Source organism: Pholcus phalangioides, unplaced genomic scaffold, assembly GCF_987345545.1.
Source record: "Pholcus phalangioides strain wild (caught in Gottingen) unplaced genomic scaffold, Ppha-v1.0 ptg000039l_1, whole genome shotgun sequence".
Taxonomy (NCBI): Eukaryota; Metazoa; Arthropoda; class Arachnida; order Araneae; family Pholcidae; genus Pholcus; species Pholcus phalangioides.
The window spans coordinates 1522367-1539490 of NW_028301625.1; the positions used below are offsets into that span (position 1 = coordinate 1522367).

Consider the following 17124-nt stretch of genomic DNA (forward strand, 5'->3'; position numbering starts at 1 on the left):
TAGAATCCTAATGTTAAAAATTTTGTGATTTCATAACCCAGTGAACTATTGAAGCTGAGACTTAAATCTTTTTTTTTCTTTCATTGTTTTGCATTTTTTCATTGGTTTGGCACTTCTAGATTACATTTATGGATTTGAGTCAGAATTGTTGAAAATGTGATTTACACCACTCTGACTGTAACCCCCTCAATTGATACAAGTAGCTCATTTAACGATTTTGGTATGGAGTTCATTACAGTTGAACGTGTGTGTGTAACCCTATATATCAAGATCAACCAGTAGGTCGCATTTCCCATTTTGATTGATTGTTGGATCATTTTTCTTTGGAAATCCAAGCCATAAAAACCTAAGTAAACACAAATTATTATTAATTTGCAGTTATAACTAAAAAAGAGTTGTTATAATCTTATATAAAAGACTTAACTTTTGAGTAGATTTGATGCTAATATTTAGGAAGACTAAATAGTATGTACTTGAATCATACAACAGAGTCGATCTTTGATAAGTGAAAGCTCACAAGTTGAACTTGGTTGCTGACACCTTGTTTAAAATATTCAAGAGACATTTCTTATAAATCTGCATTGGTAATCAAATGTTTTTTGTTTTTTTAGGACCAGGAAATGGATCCTGGTCGCAGTAACTTGTGTCAGAATCATGTTGAACTGTTTGAAATGCTAGAATCAACTGACAAGCAAACAGTCGAAAGTGTTCAAGCATTGATTCTGGAAAACTTGAGTGCAAGTGAGTGTCCTGAAGTACTGATATTGGTGAAAATGCTTCATTGAAACATAGTTGAATCTAGAATACAATATTTTATCTCAAAGTGCTTCCGGACAGGACCAAATTAACCATTAAGCAAAGTAAGCACATGCTTAGGGCATCAGAAGAAAAGGAGCACCACAGAAAGTTATAAAATTATATTTTTTGTTACGTAATGTACAATTTTTTCTGCAGTATCGACCTTTTCAGTATAAAATCCTCAAAAATTATATTGGAAATGAAAGTAAATACAGTAAAATCTCCTAACAATGGCCACTATTGGGAGAGGTAGTTTTATTTCTGGAGGAAAAACAACTACAATTTGCGATCCAGCATGTCAAATGATAATCCATTCTGCAACTGATTACAATAGTTATATAATTGATTATATTTTGATATCATAATAACTGATTAATGGATCTATAGCACTATGACATTTTAAAATTCAGGCTTGCAAAGTGCTCAGGTAGAATACAACAAGCGGGAAAACTGATATGGACCAAGAAGGTGTACCAGCAAATCCTAAATAGTTCTTTGACAGTAGTTCTTAGTCACACTGACCATCAACTAGACCAGTGGTTCTCAACCTTTGGCAGCCCGCATCCCGGTTGATTTCTTTTATGTGAGTGGAGGCAGATTATACGCACGCCTAATGGGTTTATAAATGGGTAAAAATTAATCGTGAGCTATTCACGGGCCTATTTAACTGGTGTCAGGGCCCAGCAGTTGAGAAACACTGAACTAGACCAGTGTTCTCCATAGTGGGCAATATCGCCGTGAGCCTATTTCCCTGTTAAAAAGTCTTACCACAGAGAGTAACGTTCCTACAACAGTACAATTATTCAATCATTACACTTCACTCATAGTTTGAAAAATTGATGGCAGCACTATAACAAGTATTACACAGAAATAAACTTCATATTCGGCTCACAATATGTACACGCACATTTTCCAGCATGGCCCAGATCGTCTTCGACAGCCTGCTGAAATCTCTTCATTGAGACAGAGAGGTAGACCATGATATAGTGAGGAGGTGTATAGGTAAGACACTTGCTCGGTATGCAAGAAAACCCAGGTTCAATTCCTAGAGGAGTGGGGTAACTTTTCTTTAAAGTATGTATCAGCATAATGACCAAAAAAAAAATCTCTTTCCCAAGTGTGAGTTAGTTTCTGAGGTTAGATTTTCATTATAATCCAAAAAATATTCTTTCCTAGAATGATAGCCAAAAAGAACATGATTTTGTTTATTATATAAGTGTATATTCATATTTTTCAATGCATTCAAAGTCTTTTCTTTATTTCTGTTAAATCTATGATCAGTTTTTTGCATGTGAGCATTTATTGAATCATTCTGTGCTTACTTCAATTTTCATTTATTTAGCTAAAGATAATTGGCTACTTGGTGTTTTGGTAGACTATTACATTGCTTCTCAATCAATAAATGTATTAGATATCTTGGTCAGGGTTCGAGAACCGCATGACAAGGTTTGTATAGGTTTATTTTTCATTATTGGTTTCATTTTTGACCAAATCATCTGACTTATACTATCATAATTTTTCACTGATAAAAACCCTAATGATTGAGTCAGCATGCATGGATAGATGGCTCAAAACAAAATTCTCATCCATGCAAGACATAATTTTAACACCCCTGTAACATACAAGCCAGAAAATTACAGCTGTGTTCCCAGCTAGACAAAATGCATCAAAATTACTGTTTTATCCGTAAACATTCCACCCAATCAGGGCCTTCACCAGGTATGAGGCAGCAGCCTATGGTGGATCGTTTACAGGGGCAGAATTTTTTTTATGACAGATTTGTTGTGATGGTGTTTTTACTGTCACAGATTTTTACACATCAAAATAATTTTGAGGGGAAAGCATGAGAGGGTAAATAAAAAAAACGCAAGTAAATACAATACTTTTAAAATGCTATATTCAACTCTTTGCTATTCAATGCTGAATTCATCTCAATATACCTACTTTCCTGCACTTCCAAAAAGTGCCACATTAACAGACATAGCCAGACTATATCTTTTCTACAGTAGTTGCTTCCTTCAGGAAGGTTTGAAATCACCTAAGTGATGGGAATTTGGGTACATCTGAGATTCTTCAGGTTCAGGTCTCTACAGAAGCTGGTTTCTGAAAAATTAAGGGTTTTTTATCTTCTTTGTGAAGGATCTTTTCACTCTTTATCACCACTTATGTCCAGTTGACTTTTCTTTTGGGCTGTTTTAGCTTGGGAATGTTTTGACTGCTTGTTTTTGTTCACCAGTGGTTCTTAAAGTGCATATCGCTGCTTCTAGGGGCACCAACCTTTGTCATGGGTATCGTAGTGAGCTTTCAATATTAATATAAGCCTGTGTTCATTGCTTCAAAGTGGTTAGGCTGCTTTAGGTAGCCATGGATGAACGTTGGGGAGTCATAAAAAGCAGCTAGCTTTATGCCATTTTTCTGCAGTGTTGTTCATGATGTTTCACAAAAAAAATATTTTGCTTGTTTTGCTCTGACTTATTGCCATATTGTACACCGAAGTGTCAGAAAAACTGGTACACCCACCTAATATCGTGTAGGTCCCTCTTGAGTACCCAGAAGTGCAGTAGCATGACATGGTATGGACTCCATTAATGTGTGAAGGTGTCCTGAAGGTAATTCACACCATGATTTTCTCAGTGCAGTCCACAGTTCCATAATGGTGTGAGGTGACAGCACATTGCAAGGTATCCCATATGTGTTCAATAATGTTCATGTCTGAGGATTTAGGCAACCTACAGAGGATGCTGAAGTCAAAAGAGTGTTCCTGGAGCCACTCTGTAGCAGCTTCTAATGTGTGTGGTGTCGCATTGTCCTGTTGAAACTATCCAAACCCATTGGAATACTGAAACGGCACGAACAGGGGTCCCATATCATGCCATAACACAGCCTCTACCAGTTTTAACAGTCTCCTGTTTACATGAACTAGGGTTCATGGTTTTATGTGGTTTTCTCCATACCCGTACACATCCATTAGCCTGACACAACTGAAAACGCAACTTGTCAGACCAGACAATGCGTTTTCAGTCATCAACAGTCTAGTGGCGGTGCTGGGGAGTCTAGTCAAGGTACACAGTTTTGTGCTTTGCAAACATCAAAGGTACTCAAATGGACCTTCAGCTCCGAAAGCCTGTATCAAGGAGAGAACATTGAACAGTTTGCATGCTGACACTTGTGGATGCCCCAACATCAGGGACGCCGGAAGTCAAAAATGATTGGTGTTCAAAGTTTTTGGGACATTACTCAGTACGGGTCATAACAACATATATTTTGTATTAACCATACGTCTTTTTTTGAACTAGAATGTCCCGTTTTTCATCCTCAATCTGTATTTGATTTCAGCGATGATGGGTAATTTAACCTGCTTTTGTGGAAAAAGATTTTCGCCTCAGTAACATATGGTAAATCTGTGGATGTCTGCCTCAAGATGATCAAAAATTTAGAGTATTTTTTTTAATAAATTAAAATATCGACAGAAGTTGTATATAGCATTTATATGCATTTTCTTTCTATTTCGGTTTGTTTTAAATTCTTTTTAAAGGTTAGCGATTCAAATTTTTTCTGGGAGAGATACTCCGGTCTCTCCCACAAAGTTTGGTTCTGCGCACGTCCTTGAGCCTGCGTACAGTATATTTAGACCTATTAATATTATACATACGCTCAAATACATGAGTGTATACATATACATGAGCAGAACTTGACAAATCCAAAAAAAATGTACGTGCCAACAAAATATTATAGGTGCCAAGATTTTTTCCCCCACAAAATCCGTCCAAACATGTGTATTCTGACTTGTTCAGGACCCCTTTCATGCTGGAAGACAAGTCGACGTAATTTCCGATAATTCTGTACTGTTTTCAGACTTCAATATACTTATCAGTTATCATACATAAAAATATTAGGCATCAAAGACAATTTCTTAGTCGCCATGGTGGCCTAGCGCCTGGGATTTGTCAAGCCCTGTATTTTTCCATCAGATTATTTTGAACCAATTTTTTTTTGACAAAGAATTTTGGAATTTTGTGAACCTAATTTTATAAATTACTATTATGCAAGAAGACACTCTCTGAAATAAAAAAAAGCTTGTTTTTTTTCTCTCCAAAAAGCTTAGCGACGTCTTTTCCGTCGCTTAGAAATAAAATTTGAATTGACTGAATTTAGTACTGGTAAAAGGATACAAAAATGTATAATAATAAAATAACAAGAAATAATAAAAAAAAATAATAATAGACAATAATAATAAATAACTGAATTGATAACATTTTGAAAAATAACATGAGGAAACATCGGCGGGCCATGACGAAAAGCTTTGAGGACCAAATCTGGCCCTGCATTGAAGACCCCAGGCTTACAGGGGGTCTTGGCTGTTCGTAATATGAAAGGCTTGAGCCAGGGGGTGAACTATCTCTGCAGTCCTTAGTAACTACTAGTCCTAATGAACTACCGGTCGGAGGACCGAAGCTAAGGACCGCTTCGACTACTAGTAGTTAAGAGGTACTATGTACTACCAGTCCTTAAGGTCATGTGACGTGAAACAGTAGTTAGAGGGGGAGAAAATTTTTGGTTTCGAGAGTAACAGATCTCTAACCAATCGGGATGCTGTTTGAAGCCTACAACTACTACTAATTATTTAACAATCGTTTTTCCGCAGTGGGTTGTGGCAGCGATTTCATGTTTACAAACAAACATGTTGTAAACAAACTTTTTCCGAGGGACTCGCCATACATTTTTTTGTCACCCGTGTTTTGCAATTTTTTTTGCTCTAATATCGCTGGCTAGTTTAATTATTTTGTAAACGTATGAGGACGTTGCATTTTTCATCTTGCGACTTCTTTTTAGAATAAGATTCAGTATATAATAATAGTCAAAGTATTTTTCTTGTTTGAGCTCATGGACCCCACTTTTAGATGATTGAAGAAGCGAGTATATGGGACCCCAGCTGCATATATGTGGGTCGCATACTGATGAAATCAAAATTTGAAAAAAAAAAAAATTCTTACAACAAAACGTAAGATTTTAAATTAAGGTTACCGGCACTAGTTGAGCCTATGGCCGTAATGTGCCTTTTCGGGGCAGACTTTCCCTTTTTTTGGGGGGGGGGCCTTCTTCTTGAAAGGGTTATTATGCAAAATAATTATAGAATTTTTGGGCCCCCTATTCACCTCGGGAGCCCTACTTGAGGCCCCAGCTGAATACTATTTTTAATATTGAGTGTCACTTTTTTTTAAAGACCAATTTGTTAAATGATTTTTTATTATCCATTTTTATTCCTTTTAAATTCATTGAAACAACGAATTGCAAATTCTTTCTGGAGCAACTAAAATAATAAATTATTGATAATTTTACAAGATAATTATTTTTAATTTTATAATTAAAAGAATTAACTGCCTTGCTGCGTATTGTAGTTCTGTATTTTAAACTATGGGTTTCTCCTCAGTATTAAAAAATATTATCAGAACATGATTCTCTATGAATGAGCACTTACCTGTTAATGCAAGTGAATACTTCAATATTTAAAAGATATATACTTCTATATTAAAGATCTTTCATCAATTTATCTGTTTCATATTTAGCTTCCAACAAATAACTTCACCTGATAACTTTCATTTGATCGTATATTTCATTTCAGTTCATTAGAAGATGAATGATTGATTGAAGTTGATTAATAGAAACATGAATTGAATAACAACTTACACACATGATTTGTCATACAAACACATTTTATTTCAAACATATATTCATAGAAAGTTGTCATAATCACAATTTATTTGTTGTACTTTTCTTAGAAATCGCACCTTTCAAGAATATAATTTTTTGAGATTCATTAATTTTCATCTGCATCTTCAAATGTTGATTTACCTGAAATTAGAAAGAGGAATAAAAAAACACTTTTATTATGCTTATCAATCTTTAAATGTACTGTATATTTTATTTCAAATTATAACAATCTTTAGTTGCATAAGTAGAGATAATTCGTGCACAATAGCACTTTGTCGACTCGCCACCATTTTATCACAGTAGGATCCAAAATACATCAACTGTGTTTTACAAGGGAGGCCTGGCATTGCACACAGATGCACTTGTTCATGTCTAGATGTATTTACCTAGGGCTTCACAAATCTTAGGAGCCAACATTGCAAAAAAGAAAAATCATACTGACACCTAAAATTTTCTATGCAGATCACAAAATATTTGGAGTTTATGTCTGCATCTTCCAATATGTGAAGATCATCACTAAGTGCTGAAAAAGTTGAATATAATTTTTTTTTACTTTGGATTATTTCTCCTAAAAATATGCTTGGCTGCGAAGAAATTTGGCCGGCGCCAAAAATGTTTTTCAATTTTTCGAGCCATGTTTCTACCCTAAAATTTTGGTCAGACAGATGAAGTGAAAAAACCTATTGGCACGCAGCTTACTTAATATTTTCACTCCTTTCAGCTTCGCTCTAGAACACATCCTTAGCAACCTCTTGTAGATCGAACTCCTATTTAAATTAACATACAAATTTTGCAGTGTTGTATGGTCTCGCTAGTTAAAAAGTATAATATTATTTGTCGTCAACTATATTAATTGTTTTAATATTTCCATTCACAAAATTTGCTAATCAGTAAATATGATAATAACATTTTTAAAGAATTAATATTGCTTTTCAGTTAGCAAAGCTTCTAAAGGTTTTTTTTAATGTCCTCCCCTCTCATTTATACGTATAGCCAAGACAAGTTTTTCAACAGTACATGTTTTTACTTGCACTGGTCAAATTTTGAGTGGTACAGGTAGCCATTAAGAAATCTATCTTAATTTGCTCAATTCAATTATGTCAAAAAGAGTTGTTCTTTCAATAGTATCTGAAAAAATTATGATTATAAAGAAAATTACTCATAGCAAGATATTTCTCGAGAAAAACCAATATGGTATGGACTAAAAACAATGCCACCTTCCCCCCCCCCCCCCTTGCTTATTTTGTTTTTGCACATATAAAATGTGTTGCTGAAATTACAATAATTTCAGAGGGTATAATGAGGGCAAGTATGTTTTATATTGAGAAATATTCAAGTGATTTTACAGTTTACAATTTTTATGAATTTTCTCAACTTAAAATTGAATGTGTATAAAATAGGTTATTTTATTCATCATGCAACACAAATGAGACACTGAAATACATTTCTTAATAAACGTGTGAATTTATGTAATACAGCCTCTCCGAAACGCTATTATGTCTGCGATCTGATATAACGCCAAAATTCTTTGGGTGGGATGGTGGCATTAAATCGGGGGTTCGACTGTATTTGTTCCACTAGGGTTGTTGATACAAATGAAATCAGTGAAAATGATGCGACACAATGTTAAAATTTATGTCATTAAATCATGCATGGAAATATTTTATTTTACATGAAAATAATAATGGAAACTGTTGCTCAAAGTCAAATACAAAGAATTAAAATTACCTTTGTTTGCTCTGGTATAATTGTTTGGTAACCTTGAAAACCTTCACATAACTTCGTAGCTACCTGCAGCCAAGTTCCTGGGAAACAAAATTTTTCAAGAGTTAGAAAAGTCTCACAAATGTATATACAATATATATATATATCAGCTGTTTACTAACAACATCGTTAAAAAATAAATGCTTGTTAAAAGTTTAAAGTTTAAATGTTAAAAGTTTCAGTTCCATAACATCTCAAAATGTTATATTTTAAAGTTCTTAAGTATTCGACATGGAAATTTTTTTTCTGTCGTTACCCATACACACAAAATCAAAAACAATTTTTGGCAAAAAATTCAATTTGAACACACACAGCAAGGCCATAACCCAAATACTGAAGTAGTAATATGTTTCAAACACGAATCTGCTTCCTTTCATTATAATATATATACCTCAGCACTAAAAACTGTGCCTGAAATTAAAACTTTGTTTTTTAGTCCCATTGTACGAATTTCATTTTTTTATCAACAAAAATATATAATGATTCCTTATTAAATATTCATCTCAGAGTGCAATTTTTAAAGTAGTAGCATATGATTTTTTTCTGAAAATTTAACTTTCACTAAGTATTACAATATTCATTTGAACAGTTCAAAATATCAAATCTATATTTTAATCCTTTACACTAAATTTAGTGCATGAGTTTTACAAAATTTAATATTTAACATTACTGCCAATTTTTACCATGCTTTATTTCAATTTCACCATTACTCATCACAAAAAAATTAAAATTTTTGTCATTTAGGTGCTATAATTTATTATCAATGAATTGTATTTGTAATTATTTATTTACGCATGTGCTCAATTCATTTAGACATAATTTTTCATTAAAAAAAATTAATGTAGCAGAAAACATAGAATGTAAAATTTCAATTTGATATTATCGTAATTGAAGATTCATCTTTCATTCGCCATGTAAATATTTTCAATACAATCCAAAGTATACATGGGCTATTTGATATTTTTCAGCATTACCAAGTGGGATCCATTGCCCTATTGATTGCGTGACATTATGTCCATTTATATTTTTAAATAACGCATTTACCGAGCAAAAAAATATTAATAATATCTCTAACACTTTTCTTATATAGTTCGATAGCAATAAAATAATTCTTACCTCAGTAATGAACATGCTAGCACTTCGTCGTGGCTTCGATCGCCGATGTCAACATACACGTATGTATACTACAGCAGGTTTTGGAGGATATAACGATGAATCACTTCAACTTTGATGACACCGAAGATATAATCCAAGTTTTATCTGTCATTATTATCGTAAAAAAATTTTTAATTGGAAAAAAAAACAGCATATTTCATCGCTAAATATCACAGCGAGAACTCGCGGCCAGAGACGAAATTTCCTCTTTTCCAAGATGGCCGCCGTGAACTACTTTTCTTGCTGCTTTAGGACTGGTGCTAGGCAGTCCTTAGCAGCGGTCCTAAGTAACTACTAAAAAAAAGTCCTTAGCTTAGAGATAGTACCGAAAAGTCGAACTACTGGCCATCTAAGGACAAATCGGGGCTTAACTACTTTTTTTCGGCTAAGGACCGCAGAGATAGTTCACCCCCAGGGGTCTTCAATGCATGGCTAGATTTGGCCCTCGAAGCTTTTTGTCGTGACCCGCCGATGATTTTCAGAAAATGGTTGTCATTGGAAAACATTCAAAAATGATTAATTTTGGAATTAATTAAAAATAATAATTTCTGATGAAATAAATTCTAGAATAAATGAAAGAAATAATTCCAGAATAAATGAAAGAAATAATTCCAGAATAAATGAAAGAAATAATTCCAGAATAAATGAAAGAAATAATTCCAGAATAAATGAAAGAAATAATTCCAGAATTTGAGAAAAATTCAGAACTACTGAAAGAAATAATTATAGAATTTGCGAAATCAATAAGAAAAATAATTTTGTAATTTCTGATAGAAATAATTTCACAATCAACAAAAGTATAATTGCATAGTTATTGAAAGAGAAATAATTTCAAGATATTTTGAGAAGGAAAATAATTGCAAAATTACCACAATAAATAATTAAAGAATAATTTAAAGTGTTTTCAGATTAAAATTAATCTTGTAATTAATTAATTTAATCAGCAATTAATCAAACTTTTTTAAAATAAGTGAAAAAAATAATTTCAGAATTAATCAAAATTGATAATAAAAAATAATTTCAGAACAAATAAAAGTCTTCAAATATTTTTCTCCGGGTTCAACACGAGGCCTATTGGCCACTTCTATTAAGATGTCACTAAATCACAAGATTTGGTGGTCTGTGGGCTACATGGGAAGTTTAAATTGACCTATTGTGTCTGACAAATTGAAGACCCCTGCTGTAAGCTGTTACTTCTAGCTAAGTACGGAACCCCTAGAACAACACTTGCCCAAGGGTCCATGTTTTGAGACAGTCTTGAATAGAACCAGGACAATTAGTGGACAACAACAGGGGAGTGTAGTGAAGCTCAATAAACTCGAGAGCCCGAGTACTTGAGTACTTTTGGTTTGCACTGAGAGGTCTTTTTTTGTCAATTTCGGACAGAGAAGCTGGAAAGATAGAACATGTTAGGAAATGACTGATGTCATATTCACCGGAGCCTAGGGGCTGAGGCCATTTGAGCCCCCCCCCCCCAGTAAATTTTTTAAAGGGGCTGAGTCCCCCCAATAATTTCTGAAAAAGCAATGCATTGCTGCACCTTCTCTCCTTGAGTCTCGTATATAAGCATAGGCGTACACAGAATTTTCTTGGGAGGTGGTGTTACATTTTTTCCCTGCAAAATACCACTATAATCTCGGCTTGAGGGGAGTTAGAACCCCAAACTCCCTCCCTTTACGTACGCCAATGTATATACGGGACAACCAGCGACTTTCAGCACACCCAATGTTTTCTTCATGTCGACGCCTCTGGCTGATAATATAGGAAATAACATGCTTGTCTATTATTCTACCACCCCCCTCCCCTAAAATAAATTTCTGGCTACGGCGCTGACTTCAATAATATAATACCTTCTTCTAATCATTAAATTTCTCTCTTCTCAGTTATTCTACACCAGTGGACCTACTTTTTTGACTCGCGGAGCCCTTTCTGGTATATAATTTCTAATGCTGAGCCCTGTGGGCCTATTTTTTATTTATTCAAAGTTACTGATTTATTTTATATTTAAAATATGTATTATTTTTTTCAAATTTACTGGGTTTTCTTTTTTTTTTCTCAAGCTGCCGCGGAGCCCCTGGAGCACCGGTTGAGAACCGCTGCTCTACACCTTACGTTATTCTAAGGAACAATTATTTTTTTTTGGCACTCTTTTACCTCCCATGAAGTTTAGCAATTTTTGTATTCCTTTAAATAGGGGTTGGCAGGTTTTTGACGGTTTAAACTGTCAAAAACCTCAAATACTGCTTTTCAACATATAAATTCCCATTGAAAATACGCACATTGATTGCATGTAATGCTTAAAGTGACTATGCTGCAATACATAATGTGTGATTTTAAAATAATTTCCCCCCCCCTACATAATTATTTTGGACAATTATATACATGTATATATACTTGTAAAATATAGAATTTGAGTAGAGCATAGCATAAAACTACGGAAGGATATGTAATGTATTCAAGATAGTTTCAACCTTCTAAAATTTCTTCAACTGTTTATTTATTTATGAATATATATATATTTGCATATCAACATCTGCTCTACTTTTTTTTTTTACAACAGATACATGTTTAAAAAGTTCTTTCATGCTTGCTATATATAATGTTGATTTCTGTTATTATATTATCTAGACAATCCCAGATATTTAAAACAATATTCTTATTGTACATAACATTAGAATATATATATCCAGCAATCAAAATACTAAATTATCCTAAAATAATTTTTCCCCTGAAAAATTAATTAGTTCATTATTAGTCAAAATGTTTCATTGTTACCACAGTTTCTATTCTTGGGTTACATTTGGTGGTATATTTTTAAATGATAAGTGTTTTTTTTCCCTTCAAAAAGACCTTATAAAAGTAGCCTAAATATACATATTTTTTATATAAAGTATCTTAGTTACTTAAGTTTTATTACAATATCAAAATTGCTAATTCTTACCACATTTTCTAACCTTGGGCTATGCATTCTGACGTTCTATTTTTAGAAAATTCATGAATGGGGATTGCATCACAGATCTAAATGTAGTGGTATATTATCTCACAGGGTTTTGTTTTTCTCAGGGTTCGTACGGGTCAGGAAAAACCTGGAAAAGTCAGGGGGAAAAATTTTACTAAAAAAAGTCAGGGAAATCAGGGAAAATGGCCTATTTTTGCTTTAAAACCTGGAAATTTCAGACAACGACCTGGAAAATCGTCACGATTGCCGTCTGATCGGGAAAAAAGATTGATCAAAAATAATAATGAGGGGAAAAAATCCGTGGGGATGAAAAAGGGAATTCCGATAACATCGTAAATATTGATAATCCGTAAAATATTGCAATATATCGCAAAAAAAACGTTAGATACTGCCAAGGAGGAAGGAGGATTTCGTAAGTCCACTTGGAAAAGTGTATTGCTACGACTTTATCGTAACTTTTTCCTAGTGCTTCCCCAGAAACATCATAACTACGCATTGTAGAAAGCCATGGGTACAAAGCGCAGTTGCGATAATTTCGTAAGTTGACTTCAGTTAGGAACGACAGATGACGCACGGGTATGTTTTGATTTTCCACGTGGGTATTTTTATTTGAAAACAATACGTTGTAAGAAAACTTGTCTGAGCGGATCGTCAGTAGGATGATTGGATCGAAGCAGTCAAAAATGACCCGTATGGTGGCAGCTTTGCGGTAAAACTTGCAACATGGGCAGATAAGTCATCCAGAACTATGCCAAGCACGTGAAATCAGAGTTCAGTGAACAACCCCCGATTGCGTAGCTTCTCGGTTCTAGCGCTTACTCGAGTGCAAGCCAACTGTAAAGAATTTTGATGCAGTGAAACTAACTACATCTTTGACTAATTATGTCACAAAGGAAACAACTGTAAAGGCTTAAATCTTGTGGGCATTGAAATTGTCGAAAAGGGAAATCTTTCATTCCTTAATTGTGCTCCATTTTTCTTCTCCATCAGGTGTATTTGAAAAGCATGAATGTGTGTAAAAAAATCTGCGATAATGATGTCATTATGATATTGTAATTAAAATTATTAATTTTATAATTAATATAAATAATTTTATAATATAAATAATTTTATAATATAAATAATTTTATAATATAAATAATTTTATAATATAAATAATTTTTTCTAAATTTTTATTAATTTATATAAATTTTTTGATTTAAAAAAAAAAACCTGGAATTTTTTTAAAATTTGACTGGAAAACCTGGAAAAGTCAGGGAAATTTTTTTACGAAAATGAGTATGAACCCTGTTTCTTTTTCCTTCACCAAGAAGCAGCAACAGTAGTAACTGCATTATCATGCTAGGGGCAGATGGTCTTATAATCCAATAAAGACACCAGCTGCCCTTAGAGGACAAAGACCAGTGTACTAGAGAAAAGTCCAACTTTGCTATTTATTGTTTGAATTGTAAAGTAGTGAGGATTAATATGGAAACCAATTTCAGAAATTTCATTTGATATTTTTTTATGTTTAGTGAAACCAATTTCTAAGAAATCATAAATATTTAGTCTATTATTAGTTTAAAATATAATGCGAATGAATCGTGGTGGAAGGCCACAGCATATAGCCTGGCAAAATTTTGATAAAGTAGAGAAAAATGGAGAGATATATGCAAAATGCATTAATTGTGGAGTTATGCGATGTAATCGTGTGGACAGGATGAAGAGCCATATAGCTCAGTGTATTGGAAGGGGCAATGATGTTGAACAAATACCTGATGTACAAAAAGCAACTACATCAACATCTACAGAGTCCACTGTTTCACAGCCTATTATTTTGTTGGAATCAACAGAACCTGGAATTTTCACTCAAAAAAAGAAGCAAAAAATTGATGACTTCATTGTGAAATAAAATTCTGCTACAACTAAAAAAATTGATTTATTAGTGGCAAAGTTTTTTTATGCCAATAATATCCCATTCAGTGTTGTTGAACATTCAAGTTTCAAAGATCTAGTTTCTGCTTTGCGACCTGGTTATAATACCCCAAGTAGAAAAGCTTTGGCTTAGTCATTGCTTGATGAAGTTACAAGAGAGGTTAAGAAAACTGCAAAAGACAATCTCAGTGGAAAAGCTGTAACTTTAATTGAAGATGGATGGAGCAATATTCACAACGATCCAGTCATAGCTACATGTATACATTCTGAAGGTAAATCCTATATTTTCTTGAAGCTGTTGAGTGTGGCGCTATTATGAAAAATGCAGATTACCACAAGCAAATAATTGACAATTCCATACGTTTGGCCCACGATAAATATTCTTGTGAAGTAAAGGCAGTCGTAACTGATAATGCGAAAGTAATGGAGAAAGCCAGGCAACTTTTGCTTAATGAGATTGACCAAAATTTAATAGAATATGGGTGCTCTTCTCATTGGCTCAACTTACTCGGACAAGATCTAACACCTGAAGCTGTGCTCAAACAGGTGGTTAAAATACAAAAATACTTTAGAAACCATCATTTGCCTTCGGGATGGCTTAATGAACATATGGGGTCAATAAAACCCCAATTACCTGGTGATACTCGATGGAAGAGTACACTTACTTGTCTTGAAACATTTTTACACAATAGGCCATTTTTTTCAGGAAATAGTAGAAGATCACGAAATGACATTGACAAAGGAATTGTTATTTTAATCAACAATTATAATTTATACAAACAGTGTAAAGATCTTTCATTCCAACTCAAGCCAATAAGTGTTGCATTGGATATTCTTCAAACAGATACAGCTACAATAGCTGACTCATGCGGTGTTTGGCTAAGCCTTCTCAAAGAAAGTGCTCTTCAGCCTCACATTGAAAAGATACAAAACAGGATGAACCAGATTCTGAGACCATTCCATTATTTGGCATATAATTTGCACCCAAAATATAAAGGTGAAGGACTGACTAATGTGCAAAGTGATTTGGCTCGCACATGGGCAACAGAGAAAATTAACTGTTGTCTGCCATTGCTAATTTCATATGAAGCGGAAGAAACTCCTTTTCCACCTTCTTATTTCAGTGCAGCAGGAAGAATGACAAACCCTGTGATTTGGTGGAAAGGACTTTCTAAATGTAATGCTTTTTCAGCTGATCCTGCATCTGAACTCGTAAAACTAGCAATGCTTTTGCTGTCCAGTCCTGCCAGCTCAGCCTCCATTGAAAGAGTATTTTCTAACTTTGGATTTGTCCATTCAAAACTTGGAAATCGTTTAGGTGTAGAAAAATGCGCAAAATTAGTTACATGTTATCGGATGCTACGTGGTAAAAATGAACCATACTATTAATTATATATCTATTCTAGACATTTTGTACCTCAAATTCAAAATCGCAAATTATAATTAATATTTTGTTTCAATTTTAATAAATTAGTGATTGAAAATGAAACATTGTAATATCAAAGTGCCTCATCATTAAGTTATATACCTATTCTATTCGAAACATCCCAAAGCATTCATTTAGGTTTTTGACAGTTTTTGACGGTTTAAACCAGTTTTTGACAGTTTAAACCAGTTTTTGACACTTGTCACGTCAAAAACTGGTTTTTTTTTACGTCAAAAACCCAACCCTGCTTTAAATCTCTCTCCGTTATAATCCACCCCCAGATAATTGAGGTTCTATTGAACTTTGATTAAATTTTGTCACAATCCTTTTTGATACATATACAGTACACCGTAAGAGCTGTTTCAATAAAAAATTGTGTTAGCTATTACAGTACTGTTGTGATAGCGAATCAACTTAAATAGACAGACGTCATAGCTCCCCAAGGCAGAGGCGTACGCAGGATCAAGGGCGCAACTAGGGGGGAGCAGGCGTGTCTTGTGACCTGTGCGCTGAACCAGAAAGGGCGCAAATTTCATTCTCAAACCTCTCCTTCAACATTACAAGGGGGTGCCAAAATGCACACTTGCCCCAGGTGACCAAACATCTAGTTGTGGCCCTGCACAGGGCCGACTTTCAAAGGGGGCATCAGGAATTTTTTTCAGAGAAATTTTGATTTACCAACCCTTTAAAAACATTTAAATTAACTTAAAGTGGTTTAAATAGCATATTTGAATATCTGGCCAGCATGGAGGATTACGGCCAAAAACCCTCTAAAAAAAGAAATATGAACTCTGTCAAATAGCATATAAAAAGTATTTCTTTCGATATTTTCAATTTTTCCAAATTTTTTTTATCAGCTTAGGGGGAAGCCCTTTCACCTACCCAATTCCTTCATATGCATCTGCCCCAGGGCAATGTGTTGCACAATCTGGTTACCACTGGTATTGCACATTCGGCCAATTTGATTATACATAGTTAAAAAGAAAATATTGTCAGCCTGCAGACGATAGCTAACACAAAGTTAGTCATAAAAAGAGGAAAGTTCTGATAACTTGTTTATATATATAAAAGTGAACTTACATGAGGTGTGACCCCCTTCTTGATAAACGCTGATATGAAATTTCTTTGGAAAAAAAAAATTTACATTTTTCTTTCAGCTCTGTGCGAGAACATTTCATGTTACAAATAATGCATGCTACTGAGCAGGGAAAGTCCAAACAAAATAAAGGAACATGTTTTCAACAACAGCAGCAATGTAGGTTTTTTGCTATACAGTCACCAAATATTTCCGAAAAAATAGGCAGGATATATGAGCAACAGTCACCAATTCCATACTGATCAACGGCACTCTTTTTACTTGTACTTTGTTAAAAAAGGCATTGCAATACAATTACTG

At 34.0% G+C, this 17124-nt stretch overlaps 1 protein-coding gene across 3 annotated transcripts in view; it reads left to right on the forward strand.

The window, feature by feature from the left end:
• The window catches only part of Tsc1 (tuberous sclerosis 1 protein hamartin), a 134237-nt gene that overhangs the window by 18655 nt on the left and 98458 nt on the right, over positions 1 to 17124 (forward strand). For all 3 annotated transcript variants that reach the window (XM_089253459.1, XM_089253458.1, XM_089253460.1), the window contains 2 exons: positions 612 to 741; positions 2141 to 2244. In XM_089253459.1, coding sequence (XP_089109585.1) covers positions 621 to 741; positions 2141 to 2244 — 225 coding nt within the window. In that variant the 5' untranslated portion in view covers positions 612 to 620. The remainder of the gene's footprint in view (positions 1 to 611; positions 742 to 2140; positions 2245 to 17124) is intronic.